This window comes from Petaurus breviceps, unplaced genomic scaffold (genome assembly GCF_028583685.1).
Source record: "Petaurus breviceps papuanus isolate PSGF00001 unplaced genomic scaffold, PetGlider_PUasm1.0 90763, whole genome shotgun sequence".
Classification (NCBI taxonomy): Eukaryota; Metazoa; Chordata; class Mammalia; order Diprotodontia; family Petauridae; genus Petaurus; species Petaurus breviceps.
Window position 1 is genome coordinate 405026 of NW_027187340.1, and position 20695 is coordinate 425720.

Genomic DNA, 20695 nt, shown 5'->3' on the forward strand with positions numbered 1-20695 from the left:
AAGTTCCTTGAGGGCAGGCACTGTTTTTACCTTTCTTTGCATCCTCAAAACTTAGCACAGTGTCTAACAAGTGGCAAGTGCTTAATAAATGCTTTTTGATTGATTGATCTTGTATTTAGAAGGTACTCTATGAATATTTGCTGAATTACACTAAAATATCCCAGTGGTAGACTTCTTTTCTACTTATAGCACATAAAGTAGGTAAAAAGTCAAAGGTGCTATTGGAGGAAAGCCATGGGACCAGTTCAAATGGCAGAGAAGCCAATTACTATGTGTCTGCTTAGATTCCATAATAGATAACAAGGACATTGACACCTAGGCACTGCCAAATGATTAGCACTACATAAAACCAAGTGACTGTAGCCACTATGTCTTTAGGAGAGGCTCTGGACTCATGTCTTACCTCTGCCCAGTAATAGCTGAGTTACCTTGGGCAACTTGCTGTCATTTTTCTTCATCTATAAAATAAGAGGGTTGGTTAATGACCTCCAAAATCCTTCCCAGCTTTCAAACCTATGATTTACTATCATGTGATCTGGGTTTTGTTTTCTTCTTAGACATTTTATATAGTACTATACATAAGAAGAGTTCATTTTTCTACACATTTATCCCTAGATCTAGGTTTTTATTAGTAGCATACTATGAGAAAAGGAGAGGATATGTATAAAATAATGGATTTGATTCTGGAACCAAATCAGAAAAAATCCTGCATAGTGGAGTGACAAAGCAACAGCTCTAGGAAATGCCTTTGAAGTCAGCTTCAGCTTTTCTTCCTCTCTGGAGCTGCCCATAGTCAGCACTCAAGAACCTAGAGAAAAAGTGCCAGTTTACCAAAAAAAAAAAAAAAAAAAAAAAGCCTAGCTCTTCCTCCCGCTATTGTAGAACTGATAGCTTTTGGATATACTTAAGATTTCTTTATGACAGAGCAACCAGTTTCTAGGTATCTGATGATCCCAGTTACCTCTGTTTCTTCTGTTAGTCTTCCCATGCATTGTGTTTAATTGTATTTTGTCCTGGACTAGAAGTGATTTTGGATATTGGACAAGAAACCAGTGAAGATTGGTAATGATCAATTTGGGTCACAAGGTCAGAAACAACTATATTCTTTTTTTTGCCTTTTTGTGGGGGGGAGGGCAATTGGGTTTAAGTGACTTGCCCAAAGTCATACGGCTAGTAAGTGTTAAGTGTCTGAGGCCACATTTGAACTCAGGTCCTCCTGACTCCAGGGCTGATGCTCTATTCATTGCGCCACCTAGCTGCCCCCAACAACTATATTCTTAAGACATGATAGGGAAGCCTGTGTCAGAGGCTATGGGACCATGAGCTAAAATCAAGGGTCATGGGACCTTAAAGGATACCTTGTGGCATAGCACAGACTTGAAAATGGGGGGGGAAAGGTTTTTAATTCTAATCTTTATTCTTCTCCTAACTTGTTATATGACCTCGAGTAAATCACTTTACTTTTCTTTTTTTCTCACCTATGAAATGAAGAGATTGAACCAAACATATTATTTGACATCCCTTCCAAGTATAACATTCTGTATTTTAAAATTGATTTCTGCATTTGTCAAAACTAGCTAGAAGTGAAGTTTTACAGATTGTAAAAGTATCCCAGAATGATTTGAATGGAAACTTGCTAGGGACAGTGTCATCTCTTTCAAGACAACCAGTGCCCCTTTTCTATTTATGCTGGTAGAGTTCATGACCTTTTCTTTTAGACTAGCAGTTTATAAAGCCTGATCATGCACCTATCCGTATATTTTTCAGTCATTTGCCAAATAAACTTAATTTTTTTTATTCCAAACTTGAACTTCAACTGAAATGACTATTTGAATGTATAGAGTAGAACTGAGAGGCTGTCTTGTACATGAAACAATGAATCCATTATGCAAATATTGCTTTTATTTTAAAGTATATAATCAATTCAATATTATTTTCAAGACTGCCCTGATTTTTAGATGATTTCTTCTTTAATCTTTTATGCATTTCAAAAACATGTTTTAATGACTCCTCCCCTTTGTCTTTTTATTTTCTTTCTTGGTTTTGGGGGGGCAACCCTGTCTCTAGGTCCCCTCTTTCTCCTCACTCTGCACCCCCACATAAATTCATTTGCAAAGAAGGAAAAACAAATGTGCATAGTCAGTCAAAATTAATCCTCATATCGACTGTATCCAAAAATGTGCATCCCGTGCTGCAACTTGAATCCATCACATCTCCATCTGGTAGCATGCTTCATTACCAGTTCTCTGGAATTGTGGTTGGTCATTGCATCGATCAGACTTTAAATTTTTCCAATAGCAAGTCGTTTTTAAAGAGGGAAATCAGGACTGGAAGAGAAAAACTTCCATGGAACATTATTTAAGGTGTTGTGTGATATGTTTACAACATGAAGGCAAATGGGTGTTTCTCTTGCCAGTTGATTCTTGTAGAGTGTGTTGGCACAAAGATATAAAGCATGGCTATATCCAACTCTCTGTGGGGAAGACACTAAATTTTTAAGCCTCTGTTTATTCGCAGATGATCCTGCATCCTTACAAGCCATTACTGCTTGTCAGGATCATTCTTCCATTTGAATGCTTGAGCAGTGGAAAGGAATTTGTACCCTCTTTGAAAGGGATGCCCATGTGTACTTCTTGGGGCCAAATACCTTTTCCTGACAAATAGCTCTTTATTAGTATTACTGTGAGTTATGTCTTCACACAAAGAAGTAGTTTGTACATAATACGTGAACATTTAGGCCATGAAGCACTTTTCTGAGGCCAAAAGCAATTACCTTTTGGAAGATTCCATGGATATCATCTATGAAATAATGTTCCTAACCGGGATTTGGGTTGAGCCCATCAATCAATCATTCTTTCAAAGTGTATTTACTAAGTGCCAGCTATGTGCTCAGCAGCATGCAAGGCACTGTGTGGCTTGTGGAGAAATGCAACACATAATCCCCACTCTCAAGAAGTTCATCATCTCAGGAGAGAGACAAGAATAGCATTTCTAACCAACATGCCAGGTGACACTAAGTACAAACTGGAACTCATCCAAAGAAAGGCAGCTGGGACAGAGAGGGCACTGGCCGCCATCATGGAGAAACACTTAGAAGAATTAGGAGAAGCAACCGAGAGGACTGGACATCTCTCTAAAGTACTTGGAGGGTCATCATGCAGAAGAGAGATAACTGAGCCTTGGGGTACTTGTCCTCCAAGGACAGAAGTAGGAGTGCTGGAAGGATGTTGTACAGAGTCAGATTTAGGCTCAAAGTAAGAAAAACTTCTAGTAATTAGAGTTTTCCAAAAATGGGAGGAAATGGGGAAGCTCTTCCTATAAATCTTCAAACCCAGACTGGCTAGGTATTTGTTTAGATTCCTTTCTGGTCCTAGGGGGATGAGATGGCTTCTGAGGCCCCTTCCTGCTCTTAACATTTTGTAATTCTATATATAATCACATGCTGAAATGTATAGAACAACAGAAGTCCTTAGATAGTACAGAGGAGAATATTAAATATATCGCTAAGAAATGGGGTCTGGGGGGGCAATGACCACTTCTTGGTGTGCTGTTCAATAATATTGGGGGAGTTGAGGGATTGTTGTTCAGTCATTTCAGTTGTGTCTGATTCTTTGTGACATTTCATTTGGGATTTTCTTGGCAAAGATACTGAAGTGGTTTGGCATTTACTTCTCCAGTTTATTTTATAGATGAAGAACTGACCAAAAAGGGTTAAGTGACTTGCCCAGGGTCGTATAGCTAGTGAGGGCCCAGGCTAATGAAGTATCATAAGGCAACCCAAATAGTTAGGGGATTGGTGACCACCATGGAGAAGCAGTTAGAAGAATTAGAAGATGAGAGACAAGGGATTGAAGGAAAGGGGGAGAGAGAGAGAGAGAGAGAGAGAGAGAGAGAGAGAGAGAACTTATTAGGTATTTAGTTTATGCCAGGTATTGTGCTAAGCATGGGGAATACAAATAGAAGCAAACAAAGTCGTCCACTCAAGGAAGTTACATTCTAAAGGGGAGCTAGAAAGGTGGGGGGAAGCTACCAGTGAGGAGATAGAGAAGAAGTCCAGAGAAGTAGACAGGAGAGAAGGGAGCATGGCTGGGGCACCACAAGAAATTGTGGTCTGGACTAGGAACTCAACCAGTCAGAAGAGTGGATCTCAGGGTAGAGGCATTCCATAGTGGGAAGGCTGCTGGTGGAGGTGGTGAAGAAGACCAGAGAGGAAGTTGAGTCAAAAGGGAATAATGTTCTGTCTTGACACTACCTTGTTATCTATTCGCCCCTGATTACTGTTATATCTTTCTTTAGTTTGCTTTCCTGATTTGATAGATGAAGAAACTAACAGCACTGCCTTCCCAAACACAGCCTAGTTAAAAAAAAACAACACCCCCCCCCAAAAAAAACCCCAACAACATTGTTCTTAAAATGTAAAGAAAAGACAGAGAGAGAGACAGAGAGAGAGAATGAATATATCTTTGGGGCTATTATTCGGACATCTCCTAACCATAGGCATATGGACATTAAAAAAAAGTCTGTTATATTTATCCAGGCATTTTCCAGGACTACATTTTCATCCCAGACCACTCATTAACCCAGGCATATCACTGGCTATAGTCTTTCTATGTGTAGCCTCAAATGGCTAACAATAAACAAAACTCATTCCTCCACAAGCTGGTCCAATTCTCTGCCTCCATCAATTGTAATAGCATTGCCCTCTGGCCCCTTATCTAGGGATAGCTAAGATCCTTGGAATCATCTTTCATTCATCTTTTTCCTTTGTTTCCTTCCTCTTTCCATTTGTTTATTTTTTTTAATTAGTAAATACCTACTATATGCAAAGTCCTGAGCTAGGTGTTGAAGGCAATATAAGATAATTAAGGTTCCTCGTGCCCTCAAAGTTTATAAAGAGAAGACAAGAAGATAATAGGATATTGTCAGAGGGGGAAATCACTCTTGCTTAAGGGATCAAAGATGGATGTTAGTATTTGTACTGGATGTTGATGAATGAAAAAGAAGTAAGGAAAGATGCTACAAGTAGGGAAATTATGTCAATAGGAGGGGGAAAATACTGTATCATGATAAGTGGACAAGTGATCCAGTTTAATGGGGGTAAAATGTGTCTGAAGGGAAGGAAAGTCATATACATATAATTGGGCAACAATCATCCATCAATCAACAAGCCTTTATCGAATACCTACAATGTGTGGGGAACTCTTCTCTAAGTACTGGGGATACAACAGCAATAATGAAACATCCCCTTGCTCTCAAGAAGCTTACATTCTGTGGATGACGACAATGTGTTCACCAATAAATGTGTGCAAAATAAACACAAAGTAAATTTTTTGGATGGAAGGGCAATAGCAACAAGGGGAATCAGGAAAGTAAAGTTTTGATGTAAAATATGCCACTTAAATTTAAAGATGGGTTTCTAGGAGGCAGAGGAGAGGGGCATTCTAAGCGAGGGGACAGCCAGTGCAAAAAACAAAAACAAAAAACGTAGAGGTGAGAGGTAGAGTAATCAGTGTGAAAAACAGGAAAGAGACCACTTTGGCTTGGCCACATAGTGTGTGAAGAAAAGTAATAGGTAATAAGACTAGAAAGGTAGATAGGGGCCAAGTTATGAAGGACTTTAAAAGGTAAATAGAGGAGTTTATATTTAAATCCTAGAGTCAGTAAGAAACCAGTAGAGTTTATTAAGTGGAGGAGATATCAGAGCTGAACTTTAGAAAATCATTTTGATAGCTATTTAGAAGGTGAGATACTTGAAGCAAGGATGCCAATTAGTAGGATATTTATTAGCTAAATGTAGATGAGCACTAGGGTGTGGCCCTGGGATTAGAAAGGAGACCACTACCAAAAGTGTTGTGGAAGAAGAAATGTCAGGATTTGGTGGCTGGCTGAATACGTGGGGTAAAGAGAGTAAGAAGTCAGAGATAATGCCAAGATGAGAGATGTGAGTAAATGGAAAGACAGTAGTGTCCTGGACAAAAATAGGGATGTTAGGAGGCAAGGGTGGGATTGGAAGGGGAGATAAAGAGTTCTGATTTGGACATATGGACAGATATTTTGCAACTACACTCACATTTCCTGGCAAAGGGAACAGTACAGCAAAGGCTTGAAGGCTAAGAAGGGATTATTTGTTTCGTGTGGTATCTCTCTCTGTAACAGTGAATTGAGACGTATTCATTCCCTTTGCCTTAGCTGTCTTCTAGGCACTGGACATCTTTCATCTGACCTATGGTAGGTAGCCTGCCTGCCTGCCTCTGCCCCTCTGTCCCTGTACATTGTCCTAAATATAGCTGTTGATGACATGTTCTTCATGTAGCCCTTGTGCCACATCCCCTCAATCTCTGTTATGACCCCCTCTCTTTCATACCAAAGAAACTCCTGATCCCTGAACTCCAGGGCTCACTCAGAGTTGGTAATCCTGTTTGCATGTACCTTATCTCTCAGCAGTCTTTCACTTACAACTTCTGTTTCATTTACTCATATCTGATTATTATAATTATAAGTAATTATTAATAGCAAAATCATTAATTATCATATATTCTTTCCATCATTAATCCTCCCTCTTTGGACTCCCCTTTACCAGGAAAAAAAAACAGAATTTAATGGAAAGGACATTGCACTTAGAGGTAAATCCTGCCTCCAACACTTACTACCTCTGGGACCGTTTGAAAGTCAGTTAGCTCCCTGAGTCCCACTTTTGCCATCCCCCAAATGGGGACAAAAATAGCCAAAATACTTATCTCACAGGGTTATTTGGGGATATAATTGGATGATGTATGAAAAGCACTTTGTAAATTTGAAAATGCTCCATTTATCATTCCATCAAATCTTGTCCTTTCCATCCTTGAGAACCTAGCTTCTTATATCTACTAGAAACTGATCCCACACTTTTACCCTGTGTGTCCTGCTAATTCTCAAAGAAATTTCTCTCCTCCTTCAGCGATCCATTCATGTTTGTGCTCCCAAGGATTATTCATTTATGTCACTAAAGTGTATTTATATTTACAAATATATCTATGCACATATCTAGTTATTCTTGTGTTGAACTGTATAGGTTAATCTGACTTGTCTTCCTGAGCTTTTTGAGGGTAAGGACTGGTTGTACTCTGAATAAATTAATCCCCATACATTTAACATGGTACACCCAGTTCATGCATACTGTTAATGGTGACAGAAAAATCACATTATCAAGATTCTCTCAGTAAAGTGTTTTCATTTATTACCACTAGTAATAAGTGTTATGTAAATACTTAGCAATACGGGGCAGCCAGGTAGCATAGCAAGTAAGAGCACCGGCTCCAGTGTCAGCATGACCTGGAGATTGAATCCAGGCTCAGACACTTAGCACCCTGGCTAAGAAACACCTGGCTGTGTAACCTTGAGCAAGTTTCATAACCCCAATTGCTTAGGGGCGGCCAGGTGGCTCAGTGAGTAAGAGCACCGGCTCCAGTGTTGGGATGACCTGGAGATCGAATCCTGGGCTCAGACACTCAGCACCACACCCAGAAATAACTGGCCGTGTAACCTTGAGCAAGTTACTTAATCCTGATTGCTTAAAAAATTAAAAAAAAAATTACTTAGCAATAGAATTAAGACTAAGGGTAGGAAGGATGGCAGCAATCTAGGGCACAACAGACTACGTGGCAAAAGGGGACACTTTGATATTATCATTTAGAAATACACTCATTGAGGAGCCAAAATGGTGACATAGAAGCAGGAGAACTCCCTGCGCTCCCCCCATAATCACCTCAAATACCTATTAAAAAAATGACTCTAAACCAACTTTAGGGCTACAGAACCCACAAACTGACAGAGAGAAATAAACCTCCCACTGAAGACAGCCCAGCAGGCTGGCAGGAAGAGTCCATTGCAGCACCCTGGGAGAAGAGCTCAGCCCCCCGTGAGTCTGTGGTTTTAGCCCCAGGGTGGCCCGACCAGCCCCGGCTGGAGGGACTTTGGGAGAGTGAATCACCAGTAGGTTTCCAGAATTATCAAACCATAAATGCCAAAGACAAAGTGAGGGGTCAGTGGACTTTGGGAACAGGGGGGTCCAGTAGTGTGGTCCGGCATCTGCCCCCTGGAGGGAGAAGCGGCTGAGACACAGCAGCCACCACTGTGTGGCTGCTTCAGAGCTCCTGGCCTGCAGATAGTAGGGGGACCAAGCAAACATTCTGAGGGGTAATCACTCTTGCTTTAACCTGCTTGGATCTGGATTTCTGTCTAGGGTGCAGGGCCTGGGGTGGGTGACCAGGTGCCAGAGCCAGTGGAGGCTTCAGAGAGCGCAGCCAACTAATAGCTCCGGCAACTGTAAAAACCCAGTGATTTGGGACAAAACTCTTCTCTCTGAAAGCAGAGTTCTACTATGGCAAAAAGCTCAAAAGTCAAGTAATTGAGTGGTAACATGAGCAAACAAAGGAAGCAAAGCAAGCACAGCAATCTGACTTTGAATTCCCTTTTTGTGGACAAAAAGGATAAAAACATGGAACAGAAGGAAGACAGTGAAGTCAGAACTCCAGCACCAAAAGCTTCCAAGAAAAATATAAATTGGTTACAGGCCATAGAGGACCTTAAGAAGGATTTTGAAAATCAAATAAGAGAAGTGGAGGAAAAATTGGGAAGAGAAATGAGAATGATGCAAGAAAATCATGAAAAGAGTGTCAACAACCTGACTGAAGAAAATAGACTAACTCAAATGGCAAAAGAGGCTCAAAAAGCCAATAAGGAGAAGAATGCCTTAAAAAGGCAAATTTGCCAAATGGAAAAAGAATCTCAAAAGCTCACTGATGAGAATAATTCTTTCAGAATTGGATTGGAGCAAATGGAAGCTAGTGACTTTATGAGAAATCAAGATACTATTAAACAGATCCAAACAAATGAAAAAATAAAAGGCAATGTGAAACATCCCATTGGAAAAACCACTGACCTGAAAAATAGATCCAGGATAGAGAATTTAAAAATTATTGGACTACCTGAAAGCCATGATTAAAAAAAGAACCTAGAAATCATCCTTCAGGAAATTCTCAAGGAAAATTGCCCTGATGTATTAGAACCAGAGGGCAAAATAGAAGTTGAAAGAATCTGCTGATCACCTCCTAAAAAGATCCGCAAAAGAAAACTCCTAGGAACATTATAGCCAGGTTCCGAAATTCCCAGATCAAGGAGAGAATATTACACGCAGCCAGGAAGAAATAATTTTAATATTGTGGAAGCACAATCAGGATAACACAGGTTCTGGCAGCTTTTACCCTGAGGGATCAAAGGGCTTGGAATATGATATTCCAGAGGTCAAAGGAGCTGGGATTAAAACCAAGAATCACCCACCCAGAAAAACTGAGTATCATGTTTCAGGGGAAATTATGGTCATTCAATGAAATAGAGGACTTTCAAGCATTCTTGATGAAAAACCAGAGTTGAATAGAAAATTTGACATTCAGATGCAAGAAGCAAGAAAAGCATGAGAAGGTAAACAGGGTAAAGAAATCATAAGGAACTTATCAAAGTGGAACTATTTACATTCCTACATGAAAAAGGATAATTGTAACTTATGAAACTTTTCTCAGTATGAGAATAGTTGAAGGGAATATAAATGTATATATATATATATATATATATATATATATACATATGTGTATATAGGAGGGTATATAGGCATATATGTGTGTGTGTATATATGTGTACAGGTATACATAGAGGGCACAGGACCCATTGAATAGGAAGGGATGATACTTAAAAAGTGAAATTGAGAGGTGAGAGAGGAATATAATGAGATGGGGAGAGACAGAACGGGGTAAATTATCCCATATAGAAGAGATAGGGAAAACTGTTACAATGGAGGGGAAGAACAGGAAGGCAAAAGGGAACAGATCAACCTTACTCTCATTGAATTTGGCTTAGGGAGGGAATGACATATACACTAAATAGGGTATCTCACCCTACAGGAGAGTAGGGAGGAAGGGGATGACAGGGGGGATTATGGAAGGGAGGGCAGGTTGGGGGGGGAGGGAAGCACACACTTTTGAATAGGGACAGGATCAAAGTAGAGAATAGAACAAGTGGAGAATGGGATAGAATGGAGGGAAATATAGTCAATCTTTCACAATATATCCACTATGGAAATGTTTTGCGTAGCTATGCTTGTATAACCTATACTGAAATGTTTATCTTCCCAGTAAGGGTAGGTGACGAGGGAGGAAGGGAAAGAACCTAGAATTCCAAGTTTTAAAATCAAATGTTTAAAAAAAATTATTTTTTTACATGCAACTGGGAAATAAGATATACAGGTACTGGGATATAGAGATCCATCCTGTCCTACTGGAAAGTTGGAGGGGGAATGGGTGAGGATATAGGAGACAGCAGATTGGGGAAGGGGATATACAGTGGGATCACTATTTTGGGGTGGTGGGTAGGGAAAAGACAGGGAGAAAATGTGTAACTCAAAATCTTGTGGAAATGAATGATGTAAACTAAAAATAAACATCAACTTTAATTTAAAAAAAGAAAGAGATAGGGAAAATGCTAATAACAGAATAAACTTAAAAGTGTGTCAAGAACAATTTATTAAACATTTACCAGTGAAAAAAAAGAAGAAGAAATACACTCATTTCTAATGGAAGAATGTTTTACTCTGGAAAATATTTATTATGTGAGAAGTTGAGCTGAATGTGTGAATTCCTCTCTTCAGCTAAGGTTTGAGAGTCTGGTTGGCAGTAACTCACAGGGGGCACAATTTTCAAATGCAAAAGTATGCAATTTTCAAACCCTATCTAAAATATATAGATGCCTCATCCTGACTACTGAACAGAGCTTCCAAGGGGAAAAGGAGTAAATTCCAACTAAGAAATAACATGATGTGAGTGAGCTCATTTAAAATTCTTGTTATCTTCTCAACTTTGTAAAATAGTTATGTGTATATTAGCATGATGGGAACCATATGGAACTGTCAGGAATTTGTTTTTCAGTCATTTCAGTTGTGTTGTGCTCTTTGTGACCCCATTTGGGGTTTTCTTGGCAGAAATACAAGAGTGGTTTGCCATTTCTTTCTCCAGATCATGTTACAGATGAGGAAACTGAGGCAAACAGGGTAAAGTGACTTACCCAAGGTCACACAACAGGTAAGTGTCTGAGGCCGATTTGAACTCAAGAAGACGAATCTTCCTGGCTCCAAGCCTGTGATTGTGCCACCTAATTGCCCACTGTCAGGAAGGCCTGGGTTCAAATCCCATCTCAGCTCTTTACTAGCTGTGACCATAGAAAAGTTGCTTACTATGTCTGAGTCTCACTTTCTTGACCTGTCAAATGGGAAAAATAATGGCATATATATCACAGAGTTGTTGAGAAGATCAAATGAGGTGAGGCATGTCTGTAAACCTTGAAACACTATATAAAATATCAGGTATTGTTATAGTTGTGGTTATGTTGAACTGAATGGAGTTACGTACTTTATTTCATTCAGTAAATTAAAAGCACTTCAGACAGTTTCACAGACATAACAGTGCACTGAATAATATAATATTCCTTTTATAGGTAAAGAAATTGATGCATGGGCATGGTAGGGAGCGATCCAAGATTGCTAGGAAGTCAGTAGCAGAGCCATTATCAGACCATTGGTCTTCTAACTTCTAACCCAACCCAACACTTTAGTGAGCAGCAGTGCTTTGGGGTGAGGGGACTGGATTTTACGCTGGAGAAAGAGGAGCATTCCTTCCCCTGATCCACTCTCTTGCTATTTCAACGTTCTGAGTTGTATGCTACCCACAGAGGCACAACTGGTATGTTGCCAGAGATGGAAATACAATTATTCCTATGAAAGTCACCAGCACCTTTAACAGGAGGGTTATGATCAGGTGTCACAAACTACTCTGTCAGCCACTGCTTTGAGTTGACTCCAGGGAAGAAACATTGAAGCAAAAGAAAATTCTCCCACCTCCACCTCTCAGGAAGAGTTTTGCCAAGATCCTTTCAGTAAAGAATTTAATGGAATGAGGATCTCCAGTTGTCACTCTTTGCAGCCAAAGTAAATTACTTGTCCCTCTTCACAGAGTCAATGCAATATATGAAATTAGGGGTAATGCTGATTTTTACAGCTTAGATTAGGTTGATGAAGCCATTCTCACAGTGTTTCCAGGAACCCTTGACTGAGAGTCCTTAAGAGAACTTTAGAGGGTCCGTGAGGTCAAAATTATTTTCATAATAACACTATGACATTTTAATTTCTAATAAACTAAATATAAATAGACGTTGCCCATGTGAACAAAAGCGCTTCCGGGTCTTCAATAATTTTTAAACTTAAAAAGAAGTCCAGAAATAAAAACCAAAAAGTTTGAGAACCATTGGTTATATGTGATGATAGCAGATTTTATTATTATGCTGACCAAAGTGACCACTGAAGTTAAGATCATCTCACTGTTGTGAATAAAACCAAAACCTAAGAATTTTGCTTAAAAAACACCATTAAAATCTGGTTATATTCAGCCACTCTGAATAGAGCTCAGCACCACACAGTGCAATGAAAAGAACATTAGCTAGGCAATCAGAGGAATCAGACTGATTCAGTTTGAAGCCTAATGCAGGCAACTTGTAACCATGTCACAACGGCACTGTGCCTCAGTTTCCACATCTGTAAAATAAGAGAGATTGAAATAGATGATTGCAAATAGCCTTTCTATCTCTAAATCTATGATCCACATATTTTATTCATAGACACCCTTACCAGAACAAGAAGGCCCAACTACTGGAACCGTGGGAACTTTTGAACTGATGAGTTCCAAAGATTTAGCACACCAGATGACAATTTATGATTGGGAGCTCTTCAACTGTGTACATGAGGTAAGGAGTCCTAATACCAAATTGTGTATTTTTATTTGTATCTCTAGGTTATAGCTCCTGGAGTAGTAAGTCAGTTCTGAGTTTTCGTTTATGTTACAATGTGTGTGTGTGTGTGTGTGTGTGTGTGTGTTTTCCCACCTAAACCTGACTCCCTGTGAGGAAACTGCTTTTACCTGCCAATGAACACCAACGATGCAAATTGCAGTCCTAGACAATTATCTCTTAAGTTCTATTATGATAAGGAAACTAAATGACAATTCTGTGAACATCTAGCACATTTAAGTGAGCTCTAATGTCTTTGTTGCTAAAATAAGGCAAAGGGGGAGTAAATGAAATCCCAACTTGAATACCTTCCTGTGTATTGAATCACACTGATGTGTCTTTCTAAGTATATTAAGCCTTTAATACATAATCTGCATTCATATGATTAACGTAAATGTCATACTGAGCCTCTATGAACTTGCAATAAAATGGAATCCTTATCCACTAAGGGAACCCACATTTTCTACCTGGCAAGGCTGTCTTGAGAAAAAGGGGAACCTCCCTATTGCTTTTCCTTATGTCAGTAAAAAGATAAGCAAATATGACAACTCTGTATTGTTCTTTTCTAGCTGGAGTTAATCTACCACACATTTGGAAGGCACAATTTTAAGAAGACCACTGCAAACTTGGATTTGTTCCTGAGGAGGTTTAATGAGATACAGTTTTGGGTCGTCACCGAGATTTGCCTTTGTGCCCAACTCAGCAAGCGAGTTCAGCTCCTAAAGAAATTTATTAAGATAGCAGCCCAGTAAGTACCTTTGGCATATGCAAGAGAAATGCTCGAGTGTGTGTGCCAAGCATGGAATCTGTCTGCTGCTTTCTTTAGTTTTTCTCCAAGACAAAACTCCAGAGTATGCACCCTGTCTTTACCTGGTGTCATGCACACAGCCCTGTCAAGGAGCTCAGAGAAGAACTTTATTTTTTTTTTCCTTCAGAGAAATGCCATTCTCACCTTTTGCTAATGCTCAACATCCAGGCCTCATAAGCTATCAGCAGTTCCACACCTGTGCTGGCCCTAGGGACACTGGAGCTCATGATTTCTCTCTGTCTGCTCTAGAGGTACTCCCATTTTTGCCCAATCGCTCAAAGCAAACACCCATTCAGCAGTCCACAGGTACATCCAAAGAGAGGGAAATGAGTCAACCAGCATGGCACATTGTGTCCAGGAGAGGGCAGTAGAGCACATGCCGAGAAACCAGAAACAGACTGACAGAATGAAATGCCCCAAAGCTTGAAAGCAAGCAAACCAATACAAGAGAATCCCCTCCATAAAACTCAGGAAAAAAATCAAGCATCTTATAAATATTCCATTTAGGAGCACTTCACGGGAAACAATTTATTTACTGGCGGGCCAGTTAGATTTCCCTCGGACACGAATTTAATCTTCTCTTGCTATTTAGATATGCTTGACAACCCCCCTGTTTACTTCCATGTTTCCAGTATCACTACAATGCTAAAAATAAATTGCTAAACGTGGCCCATGGCACCGAAAATCCTTTCCCTTCTAAATTCAAGGAGCCCTGCAGCACAAAGGTTGGGAAGAAAAACAACCTCCTCTGGGCTGCCTTCTGAAACTCAGAATTCGGAGAGCCTGCTTAGTCTGGTTTCTAGAGAGCTAAACAAAAGAAAGCAAACTCTAAGCCATGTTTTCCCTTTGCCAAATGTCTCGAATTATCCTGCCAAAACAGGAAGGTCAGCAAAAACTCCCACTGCGTGTAGCTCTCAGACCTGTTTTCTTGTCATTTTCCTGCTTCAGGTTCTTTCAAGGGGAATGTAATAAAAATGTTACTAAGGAAGTGAGGAAGAATTGTACAACCCCTTGGCCTAGGAGCAGAGAACAGCCTTTTTTCCAGGTGAAAAAGGCAGCCAGGTCTCTTATGTATTTGGTTCAAGCCTCCCAAGAATGGTGCTTATTGAAACCTGTGAACAGATATAGCTTCCAAATCTGAAAGAGCTCATTTTCCTCTTCCCACAGTGGTGAGTGCCAGTGTAGGAGAAAACACAAAAGCATTTTTACATGAAAATGGGCAAAGTCAGAAAAACATATAAAGGCCTCTTATTGCTAGATTGGGCTCCTACCCATTTTGTTGTTTTTTGTAAGAAAGAAGATGGAGACTGAAAGTATGAATCTTTTTTAAAAAAATAATAACATCAACATAAAACCTAAAGAAATGAAATGATTGTCAGCAGGGGAAATCACTGGGGTTGTTTTTGTATTCCTCTCCTCTTTGCATGAGGTATATATGATGGTGAATTTGGATTTCTATATTAACTCCTGTCACCTAATTAGTGCTATCCTGGGCTTGACACAGATAAGGAATACCCTCTGACTTCAATAAACTTGTTTCCCAAATATGAAACATGCATGTTATAACACCTTTCATTTTGCTTCTTTTCCTGTGTTTTCCTTTTGCTTTTTAAAGTACTTTCATATATGTTATCTCCTTAATCCCCACCCCCCAAAGAAAAACCTATGAAAGGAGGATATAGCATTATCTTCACTGAGAAAGCTTTAATAGAGAGTTTATATGCCTGGCTCAGGACCCCAAAGATATTAGTGGCAGAGCTTGATGAGGGCTAGCTAGCTAGTCATCAGAGTGACTGATTCCTGGCCAAGTAAGAATTTCATTATGGCTTTTGCCTCCCAAGATAAAACACATATGGACAGATATATATATATAATACCTGGCATGTAGTTAAAATTTTTTTTTGCTCAATTCCCACTCTTCCTCTCTTGGCTTTTTCCTTTCATCTCAGTTCTCTCTTTCCTGATCCCCTCTTTCATGGAGCCAACGGCACAGAGCCTGTATATGGCAGACCTAGGGAAAGGCATTGTCATTGGCCCTCTGTGTTTTCTTCATAGCAAGGTCAGTAGTGATGGTCTCCCTGCCTGTTCCCCCAAAAGGAGGTGCCAGCACACCCAGACCCATGTTCTATGCATGCCTAAGTCCATACATGACCTCTAAGCTTCTTTCTTGTTCTAACTCTATGATCCCATGATTCCTTTTTCACTCTCCCCACCCCTTTCCTCCAAAGTGTCTATTTGGTTAATTACCTCCTTTGGCCTAAAGCACTTACAGCCAATACAGAGGTAAGCCCTTCACTCCTATATCCCTTGTAGGATCAGGTCCATTATGCTGTACTCTTATGTTTTTTTTTCCCATTTCAGAATAGACAATTTAAGATTTACTAGAAACTGATTGTTCAGTCTGATCCCTGGCAACACACCAAACAACTTAATTTAGCCTTTTGTAAAAATGCTAATCCATGTTGGGTTTAACTAAGATTTAGTCAACTTGGATAACTATTGATTTTTGGTAGAGGATTTGTCCCTACCACAAGGTACCACCCTCCCTTCCCCTCCTGACAAGCTGATGTTTGAGAGGCTGAGAATCGCAGTGTACTTGAGTCAAGCTAAGTACCTGGGCTGCTCAGGGACACACTGACTAAGGATTTTGTTAATATCTTCTGTTTGTTTCCTCTCCCAGATATTCAGTCATCGAACTTAAATAGACCAGCAAATAGCAAAGTGATGGGCTCAAACATTAGCTGCTTGAGCTGATGGAGCAAACTGGTGGGGGGAGGGGGCAGGGACCAGTTGATTTCACATCTATTTTCAGTAAAGTATGTATCATCTACTACTAAAAACGTCCTAGAAAATGAATGCTTAGTACATAACTCATAACTCCAGCAAAACCTTTGGAGGGGACAGGTGCACTCCTTATTCACTATAGTGAGTGAGAACAGAGGGGAGGGCAATGGCTTCTCTCAGCAGTTATGAGAATGAAGAACAACAAAGGGTACCTCCTCTGCTTACCAGATGGGGAACTAGACAGCTATGTCCATCAGCAGATTAAAGATCCTATCCTCCCAAAGGGCATTTTATACCCACTTCAGGTTTTTTGGAGTTTTCAAATGAAAGAAAAGCTTTGAAAATGTGTTCCAATTCCAATTTAACAGGGCACTTATTTTTTAACCCTCTTCCTAAATTTATTCATTTGTAAAGTCAAGTTATCATTAAATGGCATACAAAAATACTACTGAGAAGGGGAGCAAGGGTGAAAATGCTAAAATTCATCTGTCTGAAACTATAAACAGAGGCCAGGTAAGAAGAACATAGCCACTCAACTGGAACTTATCCAATACCTTAAATCCAGTTTTTCCCTTTCTTTTAAAGAAAGTCAACAAATATTAATGACTGCCATAGGCAGAACTCTGATCTTACATGACCCCAGAGAGTTGCATTTTACTCAAACATTAATTTCTTGTGTTTCAGCTGTAAGGAGTACAAAAATCTGAATTCCTTCTTTGCCATCGTCATGGGACTCAGTAATGTTGCTGTGAGCCGCCTGGCACTAACATGGGAGGTAAGCATTGGCTGAAATCTAATTGTCATATTTTCCTGAAATATTAATACATAGTCTGGTCCAGGGTCCTTAACCTTTGTGTATGTGTGTGTGTGTGTGTGTGTGTATGTGTGTTTTAGACCTCTTTGGCATTCAGGTGAAGCCTTGGGATAGACCACATTTCAGAATAATATTTTTGAATAATTGAAGGAAATGATAAATTTCAGTTAGAAGTTAATGAGAGGGGGCGGAGTCAAGATGGAGGAATAGAAGGAGGACCTTCCCACTGCTCCGGCTTCCAACTTCCCCAATCCATGTAAAAAAGGGACTCTAAACAAACTTTGGATCTGTAGAACCCACAAAATGACACAGAGAAGATAACCTCCCGCTGAGGACAGCCCAGCAGGCCAGCAGAAATTGGCCTGCTCAGCTCTCTGGGAGCCGAGCTCAGCTCCACGCCAAGGCTTTAGCCACAGGGTGGGACTGACCAGCCACCAGACCAAGGGACTCCAGATCAGCAGCAGCAGTGGCCATTTCCAGATTTATCAACACATAGATGCGAATGAAAACATGAGAGGTCAGTGCAGTCTGGACTTTGGGAGCCAGTAAGAGGGAGTGCATGGCTTTTGCCCCCAGGGCAAGAAGCCGCTGAGATACAGGCACAGCCAGCCAGCACCACATGGCAGCTTCAGCTCCTGGCCTGCAGAGTGTAGGGGGACCAAGCACCAGTCTGACAGGTAATTAAAGCTCTTGCTTTAACCTGCTTGGATCTGGATTGCAGTCTAGAGTAGAGGTCCTGGGGTGTGTATCCAACTTGCCAGAGTGTGTGGAGGCCTCAGAGAGGGCACTCATCTAATACCTCTGGCAGCTGAGAAAATCCCAGCATTTGGGACAAAAGCTCTCCCATCTGGTGGCAGAGTCCTACTGCGGCAAAAAGCCCAGTGGTCAAGTGACTGAGGGCCGACATGACCAGGCAAAGGAAACAAAGTAGATAGAAGATTCCAACATTAGACTCCTATTTTGGGGACAAAAAGGAGCAAAGCATGGAACAGGAGGAAGACAGTGAAGTCAGAACTCCTGCACCAAAAGCTTCAAAGGAAAATACAAGTTGGTTACAGGCCATAGAGAATCTTAAGAAGCAGATAAGAGAAGTGGAGGAAAAATTGGGAAGAGAAATGAGAACAATGCAAGGAAATTACGAAATGAGAGTCAACAGCTTGACTGAGTAAAATTATACCTTAAAAAATAGACTAACTCAAATGGCAAAAGAGGCTCAAAAAGACAATGAGGAAAAGAATGCCTTAAAAAGCCGAATTTGCCAGATGGAAAAAGAATCTCAAAAGTTCAATGAGGAGAATCATTGCTTCAGAATTAGATTGGAGCAAATGAAAGCTAATGACTTTATGAGAAATCAAGATACTATTAAACAGATCCAAACAAATGGAAGAATAGAAGGCAATGTGAAATATCTCATTGGAAAAAAAAACACTGACCTAGAAAATAGATCCAGGAGAGATAATTTAAAAATTATTGGACTACCTGAAAGCCATGATCAAAGTAAGAACCTAGAAATCATCCTCCAGGAAGTTCTCAAAGAAAACTGCCCTGATGTTTTAGAACCAGAGGGCAAAATAGAGGTTGAAAGAATCCACTGATCACCTCCTGAAAAAGATCCCAAAAAGAAAACTCCTAGGAATATTATAGCCAGGTTTCAGAATTCCCAGATTAAGGAGAGAATATTACAAGCAGCCAGGAAGAAACAATTTGAATATTGTGAAAACACAATCAGGATAACCCAGAAATTGGCAGCTTCTACACTGAGGGATCGAAGGGCTTGGAATGTGATATTCCGGAGGTCAAGGGAGCTGGGATTAAAACCAAGAGTCACCTACCCAGCAAAACTGAGTATCATGTTTCAGGGGAAAATATGGTCATTCAGTGGAATAGAGGACTTTCAAGCATTCTTGTTGAAAAAACCAGAGTTGAATAGAAAATTTGACATTCAGATACAAGAAGCAAGAGAAGCATGAGGAGGTAAACAGGGAAAAGAAATCATAAGGAACTTTTCAAAATTGAACTATTTACATTCCTACATGGAAAAACAATAATTGTAACTTATGAAACTTTTCTCAGTAGTTGAAGGGAATATATATGTATGTCTATATATGAGGGTATATGGGCATATGAATACATATGTGAATGTGTGTATATATGTTTACAGGTATACATAGATAGAGGGCACAGGACCAATTTACCAGGTAGGGATGATACTTAAAAGGTGAAATTAAGAGGTGAGAGAAGAATATAACGAGAGGAGATGGGGAGAGACAGAATGGGGTAAACTATCTCATATAGAAGAGGCAAGGGAAAATGGTTACAATGGAGGGGAAGAATAGGAAGGCAAAAGGGAATGGGTCAACCTTATTCCCATTGAATTTGGCTTGAGGAGGGAATGAAATACACACTAAATAGGGTATGTCACCCTACAGGAGAGTAAGGGGGGAGGGGATGAGAGGGGTGATGATGGAAGGGAGGGTAGGCTGCGGGGGAGGGATGTTGGAAGCACCCACTTTTGAAAAAGGATGGGGTCAAAGTAGATAATAGAAGAAGTGGGAGGTGGGATAGGAGGGAGGGAAATATAGTCAGTCTTTTACAATATATCTACAATGTTATTGTTTTGAATTAGCCACACATGTACAACCTATACTGAACTGCTTATCTTCCCAGTAAGGGTGGGTGACAAGGAAGGAAGGGAATGAATCTGGAATTCAAAGTTTTAAAATCAAATGTTTAAATATGTATGTATACTATTATTAATACTATTTTACATGTATTGGGAAATAAGATATACAGGCACTGGGGCATAGAGATCCACTGGAAAAGTCTAAAGGGGTATGGGAGAAAATATGAGAGAGAGCAGATTGGAGGAGGGAATATCCTGTGGGACTGCTATTTTGGGGCAGTGGATAGGGGAAAAACAGAGAGAAAGTTTGTAACTCAAAATCTGGCAGAAATGAATGATGTAAATCAGAAGTTAATAAAGCATTTGGAAAAAAAATAAGTTAATGAGAAAAAATATGTATGTATATATGTGTGTATAGTATATATGTACATATATGTATTTTGTGTTTTTATTTACATATACATATATACACATATGTTGTTCAGTCATTTTAGTTATATCCAATTCTTCGTGACCCCATTTGAGAATTTCTTGGCAAAGATACTGGAGTAGTTTTGCCATTTCCTTCTCTAGTTCATTTTACAGATGAGGAAACTGAGGCAAACAGGGTTAAGTGACTTTCCCAGGATCACACACCTATTAAGTATCTCAGGTCAGATTTGAACTCCAGTCTGGGTGCCCTATGCACTGCACTACGTAGCTATCATATGTGTGTGTACACGAAGTTCACAAACCTCCTGAAATTTTTCTATAGACCCTTTGGAAGTTTGGGGATCCCTGGTTAAGAACCCCTGGTTTTTCT

General features: G+C 40.0%; 1 protein-coding gene across 10 annotated transcripts in view; it reads left to right on the forward strand.

Annotated features, from left to right (window-relative positions):
- RAPGEF4 (Rap guanine nucleotide exchange factor 4) overlaps positions 1 to 20695 on the forward strand; it is a 350706-nt gene that overhangs the window by 301066 nt on the left and 28945 nt on the right. For all 10 annotated transcript variants that reach the window (XM_069068411.1, XM_069068412.1, XM_069068413.1 and 7 more), the window contains 3 exons: positions 12697 to 12822; positions 13434 to 13612; positions 17141 to 17231. In XM_069068411.1, the coding sequence (XP_068924512.1) occupies positions 12697 to 12822; positions 13434 to 13612; positions 17141 to 17231 (396 nt within the window). The remainder of the gene's footprint in view (positions 1 to 12696; positions 12823 to 13433; positions 13613 to 17140; positions 17232 to 20695) is intronic.